Here is a 19,598-nt window from a genome sequence, read left to right on the forward strand (position 1 = left end):
GAAACACTGCCAAGGAGATGTGGGATGCATTATCGATGCTATATCAGGGATCTTTCGAGCAGCGGAAGATGTACTTGGAGCAAAAGATGAGGTCTATGCAAAGGCAGAAAGGGGAACACATTGATTCATTCCTTGCAAAGCTTTAGGAGACCTGAGATGAGCTGGTAGCTGTGGGGTCAACACCTCAAGATTTCGAGATGGTAAGACTGGCCCTAAATTCAGTATCTGAGGAGTGGCAAGTCTTTGTCCAAAGCATCTTGGGCAGGGCGAGTTTTCGAAAATGGGATGAAATGTGGGTAGCTCTTAAGCAAGAGGAGCTGAGGAGGGACTTGGTCAAGTGTAAACTTGACGGAAGCAGTAGCAGTGGGTCGAAGCCCAAGGAGGAGGATGAGAATGCAAGCCTCGCATCCAAGGGGCATCAGGAGCAACAAAAGAAGAAGAAAGATGTTTCAAAGATCAAATGTTGCAGGTGTGGTGAATTCGGTCAATACGCAAAACAGTGTCCTCTTAGGAAGAAGGACAAAGATGAGAAGCATGATCCAAAGGTGTAGCTGCAAAGATCGAAGAGGAGTTCACCATGACAACCCAGGCATCTCCAGGAGGGAGGTGGGGAGATCTAGAGCTGTAGTTCGAAAGAACTGCGGTTGGGCAAGATCCTTGAGGAGCCCACCTCTCAGACAATTCTTCCCTACGGGAGCCCAAATCAGTAGTAGCAGGATGAAACAGTGTCAGTTGGTGCAAAGGAGTGTCGGAGTGACAGTTGCAGTGGCTAGGAGCGCCAAAGATTGAGCAACACAGAACAGAGTTGGTAGTAGTGCAGAGGTCCGCAACAATGTAGAGGCTTCAGAGGGTCAACATAAAGAATAGCAACAACCAAAACTACAACAATGAGATGCATCATACTAAACACCAGTTCAGTAATTTGGGATGCTTTTTTGTTGCTGATGCAGAAGCAACAACAATTGGAGAAGGTTGCAATGCAAATTCAGTATTGGTAGTGGCAGTGCCAGTTGTAGCACGAATGCAGAAATGAGAGGGAGTTGAAGTACGGATGCACTATTGACTTTGATAGTGGCAGGGTCAGTAGTAGTACAGATGCAACGTTTTCGTAGTAGTTGGTGGACAAGGTGTCAAACTTCAGTAGCACAGAAGGAGATATTACAGAACAAAGTGATGCTTCAACAGGGTGCATTGCTAGAGCACATTCCTCGCTCATAGGGAGTGTTGATTTTTGGTAGCATCGGATGTGCTCTAAGTCTCAAAATTTGCAGAGAGGCTTAGACGCATGCATTCTCCAATACCTAGAAATCGTTTTGGGAAATTCCACTTGGAGACAGTTTTATTAAAACAATTAATTATTTTTAATGTGATCCTATGTCTAAACTTAGGAAATTAAAATAATTAATGGATATTAATCTAAACTGTGGGTGTAACTTATAGAATAAGATGAGGATCAAGCCAAAATGATCTAAGCCATTGATTAGAAGTTAATCTGGGCCGTTGGTTGTCCAATAGAAATATATAAGAAGAGGCTTGTGGGGCACTTGGAGAACACATCGAGTAGAGTTCAGAAGATCGAATTTCTGAAGCAGAGTAGCTGCCGATGAGAAATTCAAAGTGAGTTTTTGCAGTGAGGGGCAATGATAGTTCTGGTTGGAGATTTCTCCTGATCCGGGAATACTCAGCAGAGGAGGCAGAGAGAGATCTAGGAGAGGCAGCACAGAGCCAGAAGAGGTTGACGCAGGGCCACGTAGAGGCAGCGTAGGGTGACACGGAGCCTTGAGGAGGTCCAAAAATTTGCTGAAGGAATAGATTTCAGAGGCCAGAAGTCGGGGTGTGAGACTGGGAGGTGAAAATCGAAGTTCTTGGGCAGCAAATTGATCAGCAAAAGGGGTGATGCAGTCCCTAGAGGCTGTGACGCTGGGCTGATGCAGTCCCTAGAGGCTGTGACGCTGGGATGATGCAGTGATTGTGCAGAGGCAGTCAGGGGCTATTCATTCAATGGTTGGATCAACCAGGGTCTCCAGTGATAGTGTGATGTAATCTCACTCATCTCACTGTCAATGATATTCTCTATATTGGATAGCTAGCAGGGCATCCAGAGATTGTATTCAGAATTACTACTACTTAATAATAAAACCCTCAACTGCTACATCGATTTTCCCACACTGGGTTTTTCTGGGGGCATTTGTCCAAAAATAACTGTGTATATGTGTTGTATTTCTTTCTTGTTCAGTTTCTTGTTTTCGTATTTTATTTAAATGGTGAAGGCTCTAATGTATTCATTTCAGAACTTACTGTAGGAAACAATAAATAATTTGGTTCAATAATTAACAAATAGGAGAAACGTAATCAGTTGCTGCAGTAGGAATTTGGGCATCCAAATTTTCACATAACCAAGTATCCCATTAGGTGGTTTCTACTTCTACAGGGGAATATGTCCAAGGTACATCTTTTAAAATGTGGCGGTATGTGATAAAGAGATGAATGGAGTAGGGAATGAAAAGGGGCAGCCCTGGGTCACATGTTGGGGTACAAGGGTAGCTAGTAAAAGGGAAACCCACACTTGGGTATATAATGTATAGGAGGGAGAAATCGTGGTACATGAGGTGCCTTGGCCTTGATTTTTACACCCTTCTTTATATGCCTTTTGCCTTTTATGATTTTTTTTTAATTAACTGCTCGAGGCTTAAGGGGTAAGAGCATGATGTGTGAGATGTAGCAGTGGATACCCCTTATAAGGTAGGGCAGTTCATTGCCCACTAGGGGTTGGGACAATTATGGGTTCCTAAACGATAAAGGAGGCTCATCGAGGGCTGTAGGAACCAGAGTGATGACCATAATGATGGGATAGAGCTCATGTTTTGGCTTTTTCCCACGTGGTAAATGTGTTTCCTAGACCTCTTTTGCAATTTATGGTGCACTTTCTTGTTGAATGTGGCGAATTATACTTTTACTTTTCTTTTTAGCTACATAAACCTTCGGGGCATCATTCTAGGTCCGACCCAAGGTGTGGGCGAGGGGAGGGGGAAGGCTAACGCTAAGTGTACCCAATGGAGGAATGTGGACCCAAGTGGGAGAAATGATGAATGGGGTTATAATGAGTTGAAAGGGGGCAATATAGATGGATGAGGGAGCGGGACCATGCAACCGAAATCATGGTTTCCCATGAAGTACCATCCCTAAAGCCAAACGGTCAGTAAAAAAGATCCCAAGGGACTAGAATCCAAGGTTAACATCCTAAAGGGGTCTAGGAGACAAGACCTAGCCCATGATTTCCGCCAAATCCCCCCATTAATCCATGCCAAAAAGTGTCCATGATAATAAGCAAACTACAATACTCAATTACCAAATGACAAGGCATACTTATAGGTTCGGGTGACCCACCTTCAAACATAGGATCATGGTAGATGGGTGAGGGACCACATGGTTGGCTATGGTGGCAAAGAAATGACACAATGAGCTTGTTGGTGCTGCAAGGGGCTGCTGGCTACCGACTGAGGAAACATCTTGGAGAATTTTTTCTCTTAGGGATATCACCCACAAAAGGGTGGGTAACAGGCCTCAATCAATGAACCACAGAGCTCAGATTACTTGCAGAAGGTAGAATATTCGTCCTTCTTTGCTAAGAGAATGTGCCTAGATAACTTGTGACAAAGAACTCGCAAGTGTTGATCAGTGGTTGTCATTGATGTCAACCCAAGTAGCACCAAGGGCTACCCCGATCTTGCAAGGGCATTTTGACTTGACAACTCATATTATTTTGCGTCAAAGATCTTCTCGATGGATTCTACTCGTCAAGATGTTTCCATTGATATATGGTATGCCTCCCAGTTCTTGACGATTTGAGAGTTATTTGCGTTTGAAGTTAGGAACCCTAGTTAGTGGGCTAAAACCCTATGGGGTTGTGGCATGGCACTCATAATTGGTTGTGGTCATTGAATAGTCAATAATTAATAATATCTTTTTGCAAAGTCAGAGAAAGCAGTGCTGAGCAGAGAAGGAGATCGAATCACTGTAGGAGGTAGCTGTTTGAATCCCTGGATAGTATGTGGGCAACTCTCAAGTAGGAAGAGTTGAGGAGATATCTAGTCAAGTGTAAGCTTGATGGAAGCAACAACAGTGGGTCGAAGCCCAAGGAGGAGGAAGATAATGCATCCCTTGCATCCAAGGGGCAGTAAGAGCAGCGAAGACGGAAGAAGGACGTCTCGAAGATCAAATGCTTCAGGTGTGGTGAAATGGCTCACTCTGCAACACAGTGTCCTCTTAGGAAGAAGGACAAAGATGAGAAGCACGATCCGTAGGCTGCACTTGTGAAGATCGGGGAGGAGGAGTTTGCCATGACAACCAAGATACCTCTAGGAGGGAGGTGGGCTTATTTAGAGTTGTAGTTCGAAAGAGCTACAGATGGGCAAGATCCTTGAGGAGCCCACCTCTCGGATCAATTCCTTGCTACGAGAGCCTAAATTAGAGGTAGCAGGATGGACCAATGTTAGTTGGTGTAGAGGAGTGTTGGAGCGGCAAATGCAGTGGCTAGAACGTCAAGTCTGAGCAGCATAATGCAGTGTCAACAACTGTACAGTTGCAACAACAGTGCAGTAGTTGGTGGAAAGCATGTCAGACATCAGCAGTGCAGAGGACGATGTTATGAAGTCAGGGTGATGCTTCAGTAGGAGGCATTGCTAGAGCACATTCCTCGCTAAGAGGGAGTGTTGATTTCTGGTAGCATTGGATGTGCTCTAAGTCTCAAAATTTGCAGGGAGGCTTGGGCACATGTATTCCAAAAGAACCCAAAAAGCATTTTGGGAAATTCCACTCGGAGATAGTGTTATTAAAATAATTAATTATTTTTAATGGGTCCCTAAGTCTAAACTTAGGAAATTAAAATAATTAATGGGTATTGATATAACTATGTGTGTAACTTCTAGAAGAAGATGAGGATCAAGCATAAATGATCTTAGCCATTGATTAGCTTTTATCTGGGCTATTGAATGTCAACGAGAAGATTATTTAAGGAAGCTTGAGGGTCATTTGGAAGACACAGAGAGAGTTGATCAGTCAGATCGAATTGCTGAGCCATTGAGCAACATAGTGATTTCGTGGTGATCACGCAGAGAGGGGTAGAGATAGTTTTGGCTGGAGAATCTTCTCCGGAGCTAAGAATACGCAGCAGAGAGGGAAAGAAAGACGCAGAGGAGGTAGCGCAATGCCTAGTGAGGGTGACGTAGAGCCAGTAAGGGCTCACGCATAGCAGCGCAGTGCTTTCCATGCAAAATTCCGAGATTTTGTTAGGGGTTTGACGTTTTGTGCCGGGAGTGTTGAAGTCGAAGTTCCTGAGAGCAAATCGATCCAGTAGAGTGGTGACGCAGTGCCTCAAAGGCAGTGATGCAGGCCCATGCAGTGACTGCGTAGGGGCAGCGGAGAGGTAGCCAGGGACTCGTTGAATGAGCTGCCAGATCAGCTGGGACTTGCAGTGTAGAGTGAGGTAATCTCACTAATTTCTTCTGCCAAGCGATATTCTTTGTATTGGACCGCCAACAAGGCATCCATAGTTTGTATTCAAAAATAACTTTTGCTTAATAATAGAACCCTTAGATCTGTTGCACCGTTTTTCCCACATTGTTTTTTTTCGGGGACATTTGTCCAAAAATAGTGGTGTCATTGTGTTGTATTTCTTTCTTGCTCAATTTCTTGTTTCTGCGTTATCTTTAATTAAGTGAAGGCTGCAGTGTATGTATTTTGATCTTTGTCGTAGGAAACTGCAAGTAGTTTGCTTAAAGGAATTTAACAAATACGAGAAATATCATCAGTTGCTGCAGTAGGGATTCCGGTTTAGGAATTTTCACAGATGCAACATTTGTGCAATATTTGGTGGGTAGTGATGTCAGACATCAACGACGCAATTGAGATGTCACAGAGTCAGGGTGATGCTTCAGTAGGTTGCATTACTAGAGCACATTCCTTGCTAAGAGGGATTGCTGATTTCTGGTAGCATCAAATGTGCTCTAAGCCTCAAAATTTGCAAGGAGGCAGTAGTTTTTGGAGAGGTCATCAAGGAGATTTCTTGCAGTGAGGAGCAGGGATAGTTTTCCGGTTGGAGAGTTTCCTGATCTGGGGATACATTGTAGAGGGGGTAGACAGAGATCTAGAAGAGGCAACGTAGAGCCGCGTTGAGGCAACGCAGAGATTGAGAGGAGATTCAAAATTCGCTGGAGTGTTGAGTCCTAGATCTAGAAGTCGGGTGTGAGATTGGAAGGGCAGAGAGTCGAAGTTCTAGAGGCAAATCGACCAGCAAGAAGGGTGGCGTAGAGCCTAGTAGCTGTGACGCTGAACTACGTAGCTTGACACAGAGGCAGTGTGGGGCTTACCATCCAGAGCTTGGATCAGTATTGAATCTCCAGTGATAGTGTGAGGTATTTCTCACTAATTCCTCAGCCAGTCAGATTCTTTGTATCAGATAAACAATAAGGCATCGAAAGATTGTATTAAGAAACTACTGCATAATAATCAAACTCTCAGTTGCTTCACCTGTTTTCCCAAGTTGGGTTTTTCGGGGGACATTTGTCCAAAAACAACGGTGACACTTGTGTGTGTGTTATTTCTTCTTGCTTAGTTCTTGTTTCCGTATATAATTAATTAGTGAACACTGCAATCATATTTACTTCGATATTTATAGTGTAACACAGTAAATAACTTGCATGAATTAACAAGTAGTAGAAGTAATATCAGTTTGCTGCAGTAGGGATTTGGGTTCCCAAATTTTCACAAAGACCCAGTGCATGCCTTCTGATCTCATATTGTGCCCCATCATTTATCTTAATAAAATGGTTCAACTCAGTGCAAATTTTGGCATTTTCTAGGTGTTTAATATTGTGTGTGTTTTTGCTATGTTTGCTTTGTTTATCATTGTAAATTTCCCTTATGGATATTACATAGATCGGTGTACCAAATAGGGAGAAATAGTCTCCCTTTTATAGTTTTAAAAAGGGGGTCAAATGGGTGCTGCTCACGGGCCCAACCAACTTGAATAAAATGGAGGCCGACTTGAATAATTTACGGAGGCAAAATTTAAAATTAAAATTTTCTATTTCTTCATGATGAAAATACCAACCATGGCTACTCTATTTCCAACACGGGCTTCGTGAATGACTCTTATTTAATCTTAGATCACTTGAATAAATTCTGAAAGGAGGCTGATTTTTGCACCCTTTAAGTGTTGTTCCTTAGTTATTTTGGAAACCTAATGACCTGAGAATTGCAGGGAATTTGGATGGACATAAAGGATGGAAAATTATAGATTAAAGTTCATTATTGTTAGCTTCTATACAAATATATTGCCTACCGCAAGTGTGAAATTATTGTTTTGCGACTAACAATTTACAAGAAACCTAATTGTTAATGTTTAAACCTTACATGTATACGGAAGAAATGATAAAGCCAGTTTTTTCATCAAACTTAAATTAGATCATCATGTATGTTTTGTCTCGTGTCATATTATCTTTGCATCATCTGCAGAACCGAGGTGATATAGATTATGTGTAATAAATTGAAAAGTTGTAATGTACATTGCTATAAAAACTGTTGTGAATCTTATTTATTATGAACTATATTTAAGCACCATAGTCTTACTGGAATTTTAACATTGAAGTATATTATTTAGGGAAGGATGATCCACATGCTGAAGAGATTATAGGAACCCAAGCTGGTTTAGATGTCTTTACTGTGCGGTCAAAACGTAGTTCCCTTGTCACAAGAGCATCCAGTGTGACAAGGAATGGAAGTTTATCACCCTCAGGTACTTATGGCAAGGTGAGATCCCACATTTGGGTGTTCGTCATTGTTCTTTAATATCATTTTCTCAATGTATTTGAAGATTGTAGCAAAATGCAATTGATGGTTGTTTAAAGATATATATCGAGTTAATTAGCTACGATGCTCCAAATTTCCTAAATGATGTCAGATAAATAGTTATGTAGTGAGGTCATGGACTTCTTAAACGGTTGTAATGACTGTCTATTAACCTGCTGGTCATTAATATTTTGCAAAAATAACTACATAAATTTCCAAGAGATAATTTGCATGATTTTCTTCAACAAGGTACAGTCTTTGTGAGTAATCTGTCTGATGAATTTACAATTCTTAAGTGTTATTGTTGTACAGGGTCACTGTACATGTTTTATAGATCATGATGCTCCAAATTTCCTAAATGATGCCAGCTTAATAGTTATGTAGTCAGGTCTGTGACCTACATGGAGTATTGAATACTTTTAATTTTCATTTCTTAAAAGCTTGTAATGACTGTCCATTAGCCTGCTGGCTACTAATATTTTGCAAAAAATAACTATCTAAATTTTGAGGAGATAATTTGCATCATTATCTTCCACAAGGTACAATCTTTGTCAGCAGTCTGTCTGACGAAATTTATGAGTCCAATTGTTGTTGTTGCACAGGTTCACTGTACAGACTTTGTAGATCATGCTTGGGATTCCTGGAAATGCCAGTGCTAAAAGGCATTATAATGAATGCCATTTTTGCATGCTTTGCCTGTCAAAGATTGCATATGACCTGTCATTATTCATTTATTTAATTAGTCATTCATATCTGTTTTGATTTTGATTGTATTTAATAACAACAGCTCTAAGACCAAAATATTATACAGGTGTACATTTCAGGGACTCGCAGGCGTGCTTGTACTGGAAATGGAACTGCATATTTGACAGTGATTGATAATTCAAGGGAAGTTAGTTGCCCTATGTCCAGGGAGACCAAAGTTGCTGAGGATCTCAACTGTGATGGATCTAATCCTGGAACTATTCAAATGGAGGTTTTGCATATGATAAAGAAAGGCATGGCTAATTTAGAGAAGGAAATTCCTTGGATATGCTTTCAAAGAATGTGGAGGAGACAGCGGTCTATCTGGCGCAAGGGACTAAAAGAATCTAGTACTTTTCAGGTTTGAATGTTATGTCATGTTCGTAGTCAATAGAGCTGTAGGGTTGCTTTCTTTTCTTAAAGACTAGATCCTTCCCTTTGTGAGATGTGATGGATCACATTTTATAATCTGTGGTTGGAATAGGTCTTTTGGAGTAATTATCCTTTGTTGAAGTTTGTTGTCTTCATTTCTATTTAGCTAAGCACATGAGATTGAAGCTAGTGATGCTTTTGTGGTGTGTCATCATGATCTGAATCTACGTTGTATGCTACCGTGATTTTGTCATCTAGCTTCTGTACTTCTACTTGCCTTCCGTCCATAATTTTATAGTAATTTAAGGACATGTCCTCACATCTTTGTCCTGGTGTCCAATTTATTCCACGCCTGTGACTTATTTTTCTTCTTTTTCCCTCTCACTAATTCACTATTAGATGTGTATGAGTCATTTTTAGCGTCATAAGTATATAGTTTATTATTGTTGCATTTCTGTTCTCGTGACCATTTGTCTCCACAATATTTATATTTGTTTATTCCTTATCTGAATCCTGTAGTATCATCCTCGACTATTTTAGGTTTCCATAGCTATATTTCACTACAAATGTAATCCTTCAATCCACATATGTACAGTTTTAGTAATTGTTCTTGTAGTCCTTCACATTTTCCTTTTGATTAATATGAACAAATTTGTTGTACAAAATATCATCTTTCTTGTCATAGAACCTTTTTAATGGGGCGACTATGAAACTTTGCCAATGGAAAGCATGAGTGTTACATTTTCTGGCCCACCATAGAAGCCAATCGTAAGCTTCCTCTTCTAAGTTATTGGAGGCAATCATTATTTTTTCTTTTCCACCGAAGGTAGGTTTTGATTCAAAAACTCCTTCCATTTTGTTGACCCAGATGATTGCTCCCATATGGTCTTTACCATCATATTTCAGTAATTCCTTTCTGATTTGTTAATCATCTCTATCTGGGGCTTTTGTGCTACTTATTGCCTGAAAAAATTACTTAAGGTGCTTCTTTGATGTTCCTACCAACATTGCACGAAGCGGGGATGAAACAGGGACGTTTTTTGAAAGAGGGGACGCGGAAGCGTCATTTTCTAAAAATCTAGGTAGCGAAGCGTCTCGGAAGCATCTACTATATATATGTATATATTTTTTTTATTTTTATTTTTTATTTTTTTTGCATTTATATTCAAAACAAACATCCCAAATACCAAATTAGTTGTAGAAGACATGAAAACATGCATATTTTTACATAAATCAAGATAGATAAGGCATCCATGATTCCATTGTAGATCAATGATTAATTCAAGCATCAACCATCTATATTCTAGCAATTACAAATATACATCAAATTTTTAAGCATATTATAAAACATAAAACATAAAGCATGTTATCTAGCAAGTGAGCAACTGTCAACATTAGTCATGTCCAAAATTCAAATAATAATGTTTACAAAATAGGCCACTTGGCCACCACCAAGACAAAAGGTTCAAATTCACATCAAGCTTACAAGTCTAATGATTAATCTATGACAAAAGTAGTAAATTGTGATTCTATCTACTAATCTCTCCTCCTTCCACCACGAAGAGAACGTGGTAGTGGGCCTCCACGTGGTGGCAATGAAGAAGATGGTGTCTGTGGAAGTTGTGGCACTGAAACTGATGAAGACGAACCCCCTGTTGTTGGTGTTGAACCATGGAACCTGGGAACCAAGGGACCAGATGGGGGTGGCATCTCAACTTGATTATCATCATCTTGGAATCGCTCAAAAAATTCATACGAAGAAAACCACTAGTTAACAAAAAAAATAAAAAACAGGAATTAGAGAAATGCTTTATAAGAAAAATTGACACATTTGAATTCATTGGACATAACACTTATTCACTGAATTTTGAAATTCATACCACAATGAACATACTTGGAAAAGAGCATCTTCTAATTGCTCTAATCACAACACTCCATCCTCCAAATTGGGCTCCTTTGGATTCTTGTCCCCAACATTAAGGTATTTATTATGCTTTGCATCATCACAATAATGGGAAAACAATCGCAAGTTGTAATGAGCATAAACCAAGCTCTCTGCCTAGTCTAAACTCAACCTGTTCCTTCTAACACTGTGGATGAAAAAATAAGAGCTCCAACACCTCTCTACAGAAGAAGTGGTTACCACCTATGATAGCACCCACAATGCCAAAATCCGTAGAAGTGGAGTAGCATCTCCATGCATGTTCCACCACTCAAGAGAAGAAAAAGTCTCTCAATCTCTAATTGCATGAATGCTCCCAAATGGACTAGTGCTAAGCGTATAGTTGCTCAATTGTCTCTGTACCATGGCAGCCTCCTCCTCATCAGGGACTTATTTACTCAATGCAATCACATATTTTTCGTGAACCTCTGGATCTAGGTGTGGTTTTCTCCTGCTCCCCCCCAGGTGCTTGTGTTGAAAGCCATGATAGATGATAGTATTTAGGTGTCAAAACATATGCTAATGCATGCAATGGAACATTTAGCATTTCCCATCGGTTTTCCACCTCAGCACGACTATAATTGTACAAGGTGATATCTCTAGGTTCAACAATGTCTTTAATATGCGCCAACATGCTATCCATTTTCTCATACACCTCCCCAATTATTGGACGATCTGAATCTGCAAACTTGATCATGTAATAAATTGGTTTGGTGATTTGCAAAACATATTTAACCTGTGACCAAAAGTACATGTCAAGAATGTGTCCTTGGCTACATTAGCACCATTTCTATCAGTGTTAATTTCCACCCATGATTCAGCGGTCACCATATTAGTTAAAGCTTGTCTCACCTTCACAGCCGCCTAAAGGTAAGGTAATAACTTGCAAATCTTGTTTTTGCAAGTTTAAGCAACTGTAACTTGGAGTAAGTGCCATAGAAGTAGTTTACCCTTCTATGCCCTTTGATAAATTTAATGAGTTGCTTCCCTCCCCTGTAAAGCTCATTAATCCACCCACATTCTTTATGCTTCACAATATCATGCATCAAAAGGTTCAATGTGTGCACTAGGCAACCAGACCAAAAGATGTGTGGATGAGTACACTCAATAACTTTTCTTTCTGCCTTACAATTTGCTGCATTCTCTGTGATCACTTGGACCACATTATTCGGACCAACATCTCTGATTTATTGCAATAGGAGATCTGCGATGTTTTGGGAAGATGCACTGATGGAGGAGTCATGACATGTAATAAATATTGCACCAGTGGCAGAAACACCAAGAACATTTATTAAATGTTGGTTTTTAATATTTGTCCTCCTATCTGATATAATGGATACCCCACAATCTACCACTCATTTGTAAAACGTGTCAAAGCTCTTTGAACCATTGCTTTTTCTCTTTCTAATAACACTGTTCTAGCTTTCTCATAGTTGGGGGTCTGCTATCCTTTTGGGGCTTCATTGATGGCCTTTACCATTTCATGCCAATAGGGAGAGCGAAGCACATTGAATGGTACACCGCAAGCACAAAGAAATCAGACTATCTTTCCATCCACATCATCCCTCCCAACAACATTCAGGAAATCCCCTATTGTTCTTTTACCTCTAGAGCTTGCAGAGGTACCATGAGGAGATGAGCTACCAAATCTAGAGGTTGCACTCAGTGTTCCACAGGGACGCGTCCCCTAGGGTGGGGGGCACGTACCGCTCACACCCCACGCGCCTAGGACGAGGGGACGTCTGGGGAAACATTTCCCCACGTCCCCCTTTTGGGGAGATGCGGGGAGATGCAGGGGGGACGTTTCCCCAGTGTGGGGGGTGCGACTCCCCAAAAGGGGGACGCCTGGGCGTCCCCCCTCAAAATGGGCTATGCGTGTCCCCTTAAATTTGCTTGTAAACAATGATTTATGATAGGAAAAACCTAGTATTTGGCCATATTTCCCTACTAATGCTATGCAATTCATGGTAATGTTATGCAATTCATGGTAATGTTAAATTCTTAATGTAAAAGTGACATTCTCCTTTATCTTTCATTTTCATCCTTTTACTTAAATTTTTAACATCACAATGAAATGACTCAAGATGTTTGAGAGTGGTTCCGACCTCATTGGATTTCATATGGAGAAAGTAGAATTTTAGATCTCATGCCCCCTTAAATTTGCTTGTAAACAATTATTTATGATAGGGAAAACCTAGTATTTGACCATATTTCCCTACTAATGCTATGCAATTCATGGTAATGTTAAATTCTTAAAGTAAAAGTGACATTCTCCTTTATCTTTCATTTTCATCCTTTTACTTAAATTTTTAACATCACCATGAAATGACTCAAGACGTTTGTGAGTGGTTCCGATCTCACTCAAAATTTAGCAGACTTAACAATTTTTCGGGGATTCAGGATTCAATGGATTGCAATGTTTCCATTGCATTTTTTCATGTACAAGGGTATGGAATTAGTATTTAATCAAGAGCACCAAGCCCTCTGTGTACTTTAGAGTGACTTTTAGACTCATCACTCCACTGTTTTTGAGTTTTAGCTATATCAATTTACTATTCCAGACTTCAGATTTCAGTGTCTATTATAGTCTATTTTTCTTAGCACTAATTAGATTCTAGAATGATGAATGATGAATTTAATTTTTAAATCAATTTAGAATCTAGAATGATGAATTTAATTTTTAAATCAATGTAGATTCTAGAATGGTGAATAATGAATATGGATCAGAGTATTTCATTATTGAATCTCGTGGTCTATGGATGAATCATGTATGTATTAGTAAGGGTGATGAGTATGGATTAATGCATTTCATTATTTAATTCAAATATGTATGTATTATTCTATTTGTGCTTTCATTATTGAATATATATATATATATTAAAAAGGAAAAAAATTATATACCCCGACATCCCCCCGTCCCCCCTAAATTTCCCTAAAATTTGAGGGTACTCCCACACATCCCCCTTGTGCGTCTCCCCGCACCCGGGCTTCCCCACTTGATTTAGACTGAGTTTTTTGTTTCTTGCTTTTTTGTTGTTCAACCTCCTTTATTTGGATGTATTTCTTCTTTGTTCAGCTGAAATGTTTGGGAAAATTTATATCCCCTCCTCACACAGGTATATGAACCACTAAATGGGTTTCCTCCATGACAACTATGATGGCACAAAAATTTTTAGCTACCACCACCCTTGCCCCCTTCAAGTTTGGTCACATAGTTCCACAAGGGTGTTAATGTAGCTTTCCCCTATAGTGTTTCAGTGTTCCTTTCAGGTTCATCCCCTTCCTCTTCAAACCCTTCCTCCTCATCATACATTGGATCACTCATATGGGGACCACTAACCTCTTGTTCTTCTTCCCTTCTATTCCTATTGCCCTTTTCCATCATTAAAACCAAAAGTGGAATGATACATAGAAGCCAAAAGAACACCATCTTGGAATATGGATATAGGTGGTGGACAACTTGCAATTAAATGAGCAAGTAGAAGGAATGGGAAAGAGTAGGAGAGGGAGTAGAAAAATACAAAAAAATGACAAAAGAATGAGGGAGTTTAGGGTTTGCACTTACCTCTTTAGCTCTTGTAGATGGAAGCTTTCTTTACTCCAAGCTCCTCCTCCTCCTTCGAGCACCTCCTTTTTCACTCCTCCAGGATCTCCTCAAGTCTCTCTTCTCCTCAATTTTCCAAGCTCTCATAAAATAAAAGTGAGCAAATGAGAGATGAAAGGGCCTTTTAATCCCTTCATTTCTCACCCTAATCGAAGTTGGACCCTCCCCCAACAAAGAAAAACAAAGAAAAGTGAAAAAAAAACACCACTTTGTGGCACACTCGACGGAAACGGTTGGCTTCCCGGTGAAGCGGTCAGGATCCATATGGATCCAATTGGGAACCACCGTGGATCATACGACTGATCTGCCATATGAAACGCATTTCGGAAAAACTGAAACATGGATTGGGCTGTACAGTTATGAAATGGCAGGAACCGTTTTTTCAGCCCGATCCGCATTTCGAAATTTTCGAAACACGTTTTGGAGGGTGGATCACCCACATATCCGCATGGATCGCGTTTCGGGCTTTTGATCCGGGGTGGAGGGGGGCGTTTCCTGCAACATTGGTTGCTACTCACTTGTATCTTAGGATTGTGGACTTGATGTTGGTTTTTGGTAGGTTAAGGGTTCTGTAATTAATGAATCTTCCTTCTTAGTTAGCTAGTCAATTCTTGTGAAAATTTGGAGGACCCAAATTTCTACTGCAACAATTGATTAAGTTTCTTCTATTTGTCAAATAACTGAAGAAATTATTTACTGTGTTCTATGGGAAATATCAAAACTAATACACTTGCAACCTCCACTAATTAAATTAATATGCGGGAACAAGAATCTAAGCAAGAAAGAAATAACACACAAGTGACACCGTTATTTTTGGACTAATGTCCCTGGAAAAACCCAAATGTGGGAAAATCGGTGCAACAACTTAGGGTTTGTGTTATTAAGCAGTAATTTTTTAATACAATATTTGGATGCCTTGTTGGTGTTGATTAGTGGTTGTCATTGATGTAAACCTAAGCAGCACTAGGGGCTACCCCGATCTTGCATGGGCATTTTGACTCGACAACTTACTCTATTCTGAGTCAAGGATCTTCTAGTTTGATTCTACTCGTCGAGATGTTTTCATTGATATATGGCATGCCAAGTAATTCTTCATTGTTTGAGAGATATTCATGTTTGAAGTTAGTAACCCCAGTTAGTGGGCTAAAACCCTATGGGGTTGTGGCCTGGCACTCATAATTGGTTGTGGTCACTGAATAGTCAATAATTAATAGCTTTTTTTTTCTCCTAAAATCCCTCCAACATATACTTGTTGAGGACCCTCTCAACTCAAGACATTCATATAAATAATGACCCTCATATCCTCCTCTAGTAGGGATTTTGTGGCTTCAAATAGGTTATTGTGGCATTTTTGCTAGAACTTTTTTTCTGTGAAGCTTAAGAAGCTGAAATGAAAACCCATTTGAGCTGAAATCTTGATGAACCTCGTGACTGAATTTCACATCTTGGTTCGCTATATTTGTAGATATATGATATGACGAAGTTATGGTTTTTGCAAGCTCCCGAATTCGATGTCAAATAGGTGACGTTGGGAAAATTGTCATAACTTTCTCTCTGCGCATTGGATTCAAATTTCGCAAATATTCACAGAAAGAGGACAGACTGTAGTTTGTTGAGTAGCATTTTTAGGGTCGAAGGTCACAACAGTGGCACGTGGCACTTTGTACAAGTTCGCTCTACTGAACTAGTCTATAATCAGGTCATTGTGGGAGATTGGGCATAACTCTTTCTTGAAGAATCCTATCTTGATCAAACCTGTGGGGTTGGAAAGAGGACTCAGAGGGCTACCACATGGTGAAATATGAGACCTTGGAGATCCGGAATTACATAGATACAACAGATTCAATATCGAGCTCCTAGAAGGCAAGAAAAAGCATGCATTCAAGGATCACTACAGTAAGGACCACACATCAACAGTCAAGGGTAAGTCTCCTACAACAAGGTCTGTCATCAGTTTTTATTGTATATTATCTTTAGGTCAGCTTTGGATATAGTCTTGCAGAGAGTCTAGGCCTATATCAAGAGTGAGAGTCTTTGTCTACTACTACAACAAGCTAACAACAAAAGTTACAAGCACACTTCAGGTACGCATTGTAATTTTAATTTTAATTTATTCATTATTATTCACTTACATGTGTTTTGTTGTCAGAGGTAAGTTGAAGGGTATTTTGTTTTGTTTTTGGATTGGTTTCGCTGGGAAACTTTTGCATGCAGGTAGAAGAAGATTCAAGTACAACTTCAAGAAAGAATTCAAGAGCAAAAGTATCAAATCAAAGGAAGCATTACAACAGGACATCCTTTGAAGACATGACAACCATTCGTATATTGTGAAGAAGTGTTAAGGCCAAGAGTCATCATTGTAAAGTTGTAAAAGAGTCATTTGTAAAAGTGTCATCATTGGAAGAGTCATTATTGTAAAAGAGTCAATCTGCCTAGAGTCGAAAAGGCATTATTGGGAGGTATAGGAGTTTCTGTTGGGATGATGTCATGGTTAGGTTGCAGGTCAGTGTGTGATTGGGTGTTCGGTCAAAATCATTGTAAATCATATTGTATTGTGGATCGTTGTCTCTGGTACTAGAATCCACACTCGTCTCATTTCAGTCATTATAGGGTGGCAGGGAGGTGCTAGGCTGGTGCATGAAGTCACCTACAGATTGGAGCCTGTGAACACTTCAGGGTGGTAGGTTGGTCTAGGATGTTGGGGCATCCACTCAGTTGACTACTGAAGGAACCAGGGCGTTGGGGCATCCTTCTAGTGGGAGCTGGAGAAGAATGTTTTTTCTAGAATTCTAGGAAGTTGTTGCTTTCATTTCAGCTGGGGCTGAAGATTAAAGAATTTATTAGAAAAGCGTTCGGTGGTTTTTGACCCGTAGGGGGTTTTCCACTTAAAATTCTGTGTTTACCGTGTTCTTTTATTTACTGTTATTACTGCATAAACATTAATAATAATTGAATATTAATTAATGCTCTGGAAAGATTTAAAAGTGCTAATTGCTAAGGAATACTAATTCACCCCCCCTCAGTATTTCCAACAATTCATATCAGAGCTTGGTTCCTTCAATAACAGTCTAACAACTGGAAGGAGATTGTGGAGTATACTAAGAATAGGGTTCCTTTGTTCAATGGAAATAACTATGCACTTTGGAGTGGAAGAATGCAAGTTCTTTTGTTGGCGCAAGGATATGAAGTATGGGAAATCGTTGACAAAGACTTCACACAGACCCAGGATGAACTGGGTAAGAGAAATATGGTATATGATGCAAAGGCTAAGGATCTTATTATCAGTGGGCTTATCGAATCTGTTTATCTTAAGGTATTGAGTTGAAAAACTGCTAAAGAGGTATGGGGCAAGCTTGAAAATATATATGCAGGTGACTCAAAGGTGAAAGAAGCAAAGCTTCAAATCTTCAGGGAAAAAATTGAGCAACTCAAAATGAGGGAAGATGAAGATATTGCTGCATACTTTTAGCGTGTTGACGAAACAACAAATACATTGGAAGGTTTGGGAGAACCTGTTGAAACGAAAATTGTTGTCTGAAAGATCCTCAAAACCTTGCTGGCAAGATTTAACCATAAGGTATCCGCCTTGGAAGATAGATTGAATCTGACCAATTCAGCATAGATGAATTGCATGGAATTCTTACAGCATATGAAATGAGGATCGAAGAAGAGGATGACACATCTCACTTGGAAGTAGCATTTGCCGCATCCAAGAAGAATAGTAAGGACAAGCATACTCAGAAAGCAAAAACTTGCATTTGTAAGGATGAAGAAAAGGGAGAAGAGGAAGAAGAACTCTGAGATAAACAATTTGCCTACTTCACATGGAAAATGAGTACAGGTACGAGAAAATTCAAAGGTAAACTTCCATCAATATGTTTTGATTGTGATGAGGTTGGGCATTTTGTAGCCAAATGTCCTTAGAAAAATGAGGTTGTTACGAATGGAAAGAAAGGTCCTAGGAAGTTCAATAATCAAGGCAAGAAGAAATGGTTTTTAAGTATGGGGGTTTACGCAGTGCATTATATTAGATATCATTTTGGGATTCAAATGCGTTAAGTAAGTCATTCACGTATGACCATTTCCATGAGAGGTAGTCATAACTGACTAATTTCTCATGATTTTTGAATAGTTCACTTAACACTCATTGCATTGGGTGATGTTCACAGGGGTGAAGAAGTGGGATTGAAACTAGTGAAATGAATCACATAGCATCAATCATCACTTCCGGGGCTTGCACCCGGTAACCAGGACTTCCCAGGAGGTCACCCATCCCAGATCTCCTCTAGCTCAAGCGCGCTTAAGAAATGGTTTAAGAAAAGTTTCTTCACCAAAGAAGATAGTTCTTCATCCAAAGAAGACAGTGATAACGAAGAAGAATTTGACGGAAGAGTATTGTTTATGGCCAAGCACAATAAGCAAGAGGCACCTGATGAAGGAGACGAAGAAGAAGAAATGACTGAGGTTGAATTTCAAAACGAAGTGATCAGGGTTATCAAAGAGCTCAAAGTCGAGAAGAAGCATGTCAACACTCTTGAAGATGAATTGAATACAGAAAGAGAACATGTCCTCAACCTTAAAATCAAGGTTGAATAATACAAGTATTGAAGAATCTCTCAGGAAAGAATTAAAGGAAAACAACAAGGAAAGAGAAGCATTGGAAGCTGAAATAGTTGCTCTATGGAAGGAAGTAAAAAATGGAAAAACTTTTCAAAACTACGCCAATAGTTCAAAGACTTTGAACGAACTCATGAGCAACCAACGATCATACAACGACAAGACTGGTCTTAGTTACAAAGAAAAATTAGAAAAGAAGTTGAGTCCTTCTATGACAATTAAAGAAGATGGATATGCAAATCTACCAAGCAGATAGATCTCTCAGCTAAATCAAGAGATCAAGACTTGTAGGAAGAACCTTGGAAGGCAATTCCTCGAAGAAGATTTCCTCCCAGGTACCAACCTATATTTTATGGTCATTGTTATTCATGTTGAAGGTTTGGACATAGAGCTGTAGAATGTCGCATGTATGTTTGGAATGAATATAATTCCAGGAGATCCTTCAGAAATGGATATTCTAGAACTTAGCAT

The 19,598-nt window shown here is 39.7% G+C and overlaps 1 protein-coding gene across 6 annotated transcripts in view; it reads left to right on the plus strand.

Annotated features, from left to right (window-relative positions):
- LOC149233908 (uncharacterized) overlaps positions 1-19,598 on the plus strand; it is a 334,987-nt gene that overhangs the window by 217,905 nt on the left and 97,484 nt on the right. For all 6 annotated transcript variants that reach the window (XM_089371675.1, XM_089371677.1, XM_089371678.1 and 3 more), the window contains 2 exons: positions 7,661-7,809; positions 8,660-8,953. In XM_089371675.1, the coding sequence (XP_089227801.1) occupies positions 7,661-7,809; positions 8,660-8,953 (443 nt within the window). The remainder of the gene's footprint in view (positions 1-7,660; positions 7,810-8,659; positions 8,954-19,598) is intronic.

This window comes from Pinus tabuliformis, chromosome 8 (assembly GCF_031772625.1).
Source record: "Pinus tabuliformis cultivar Carrire ecotype Pingquan chromosome 8, CPIR1, whole genome shotgun sequence".
Classification (NCBI taxonomy): Eukaryota; Viridiplantae; Streptophyta; class Pinopsida; order Pinales; family Pinaceae; genus Pinus; species Pinus tabuliformis.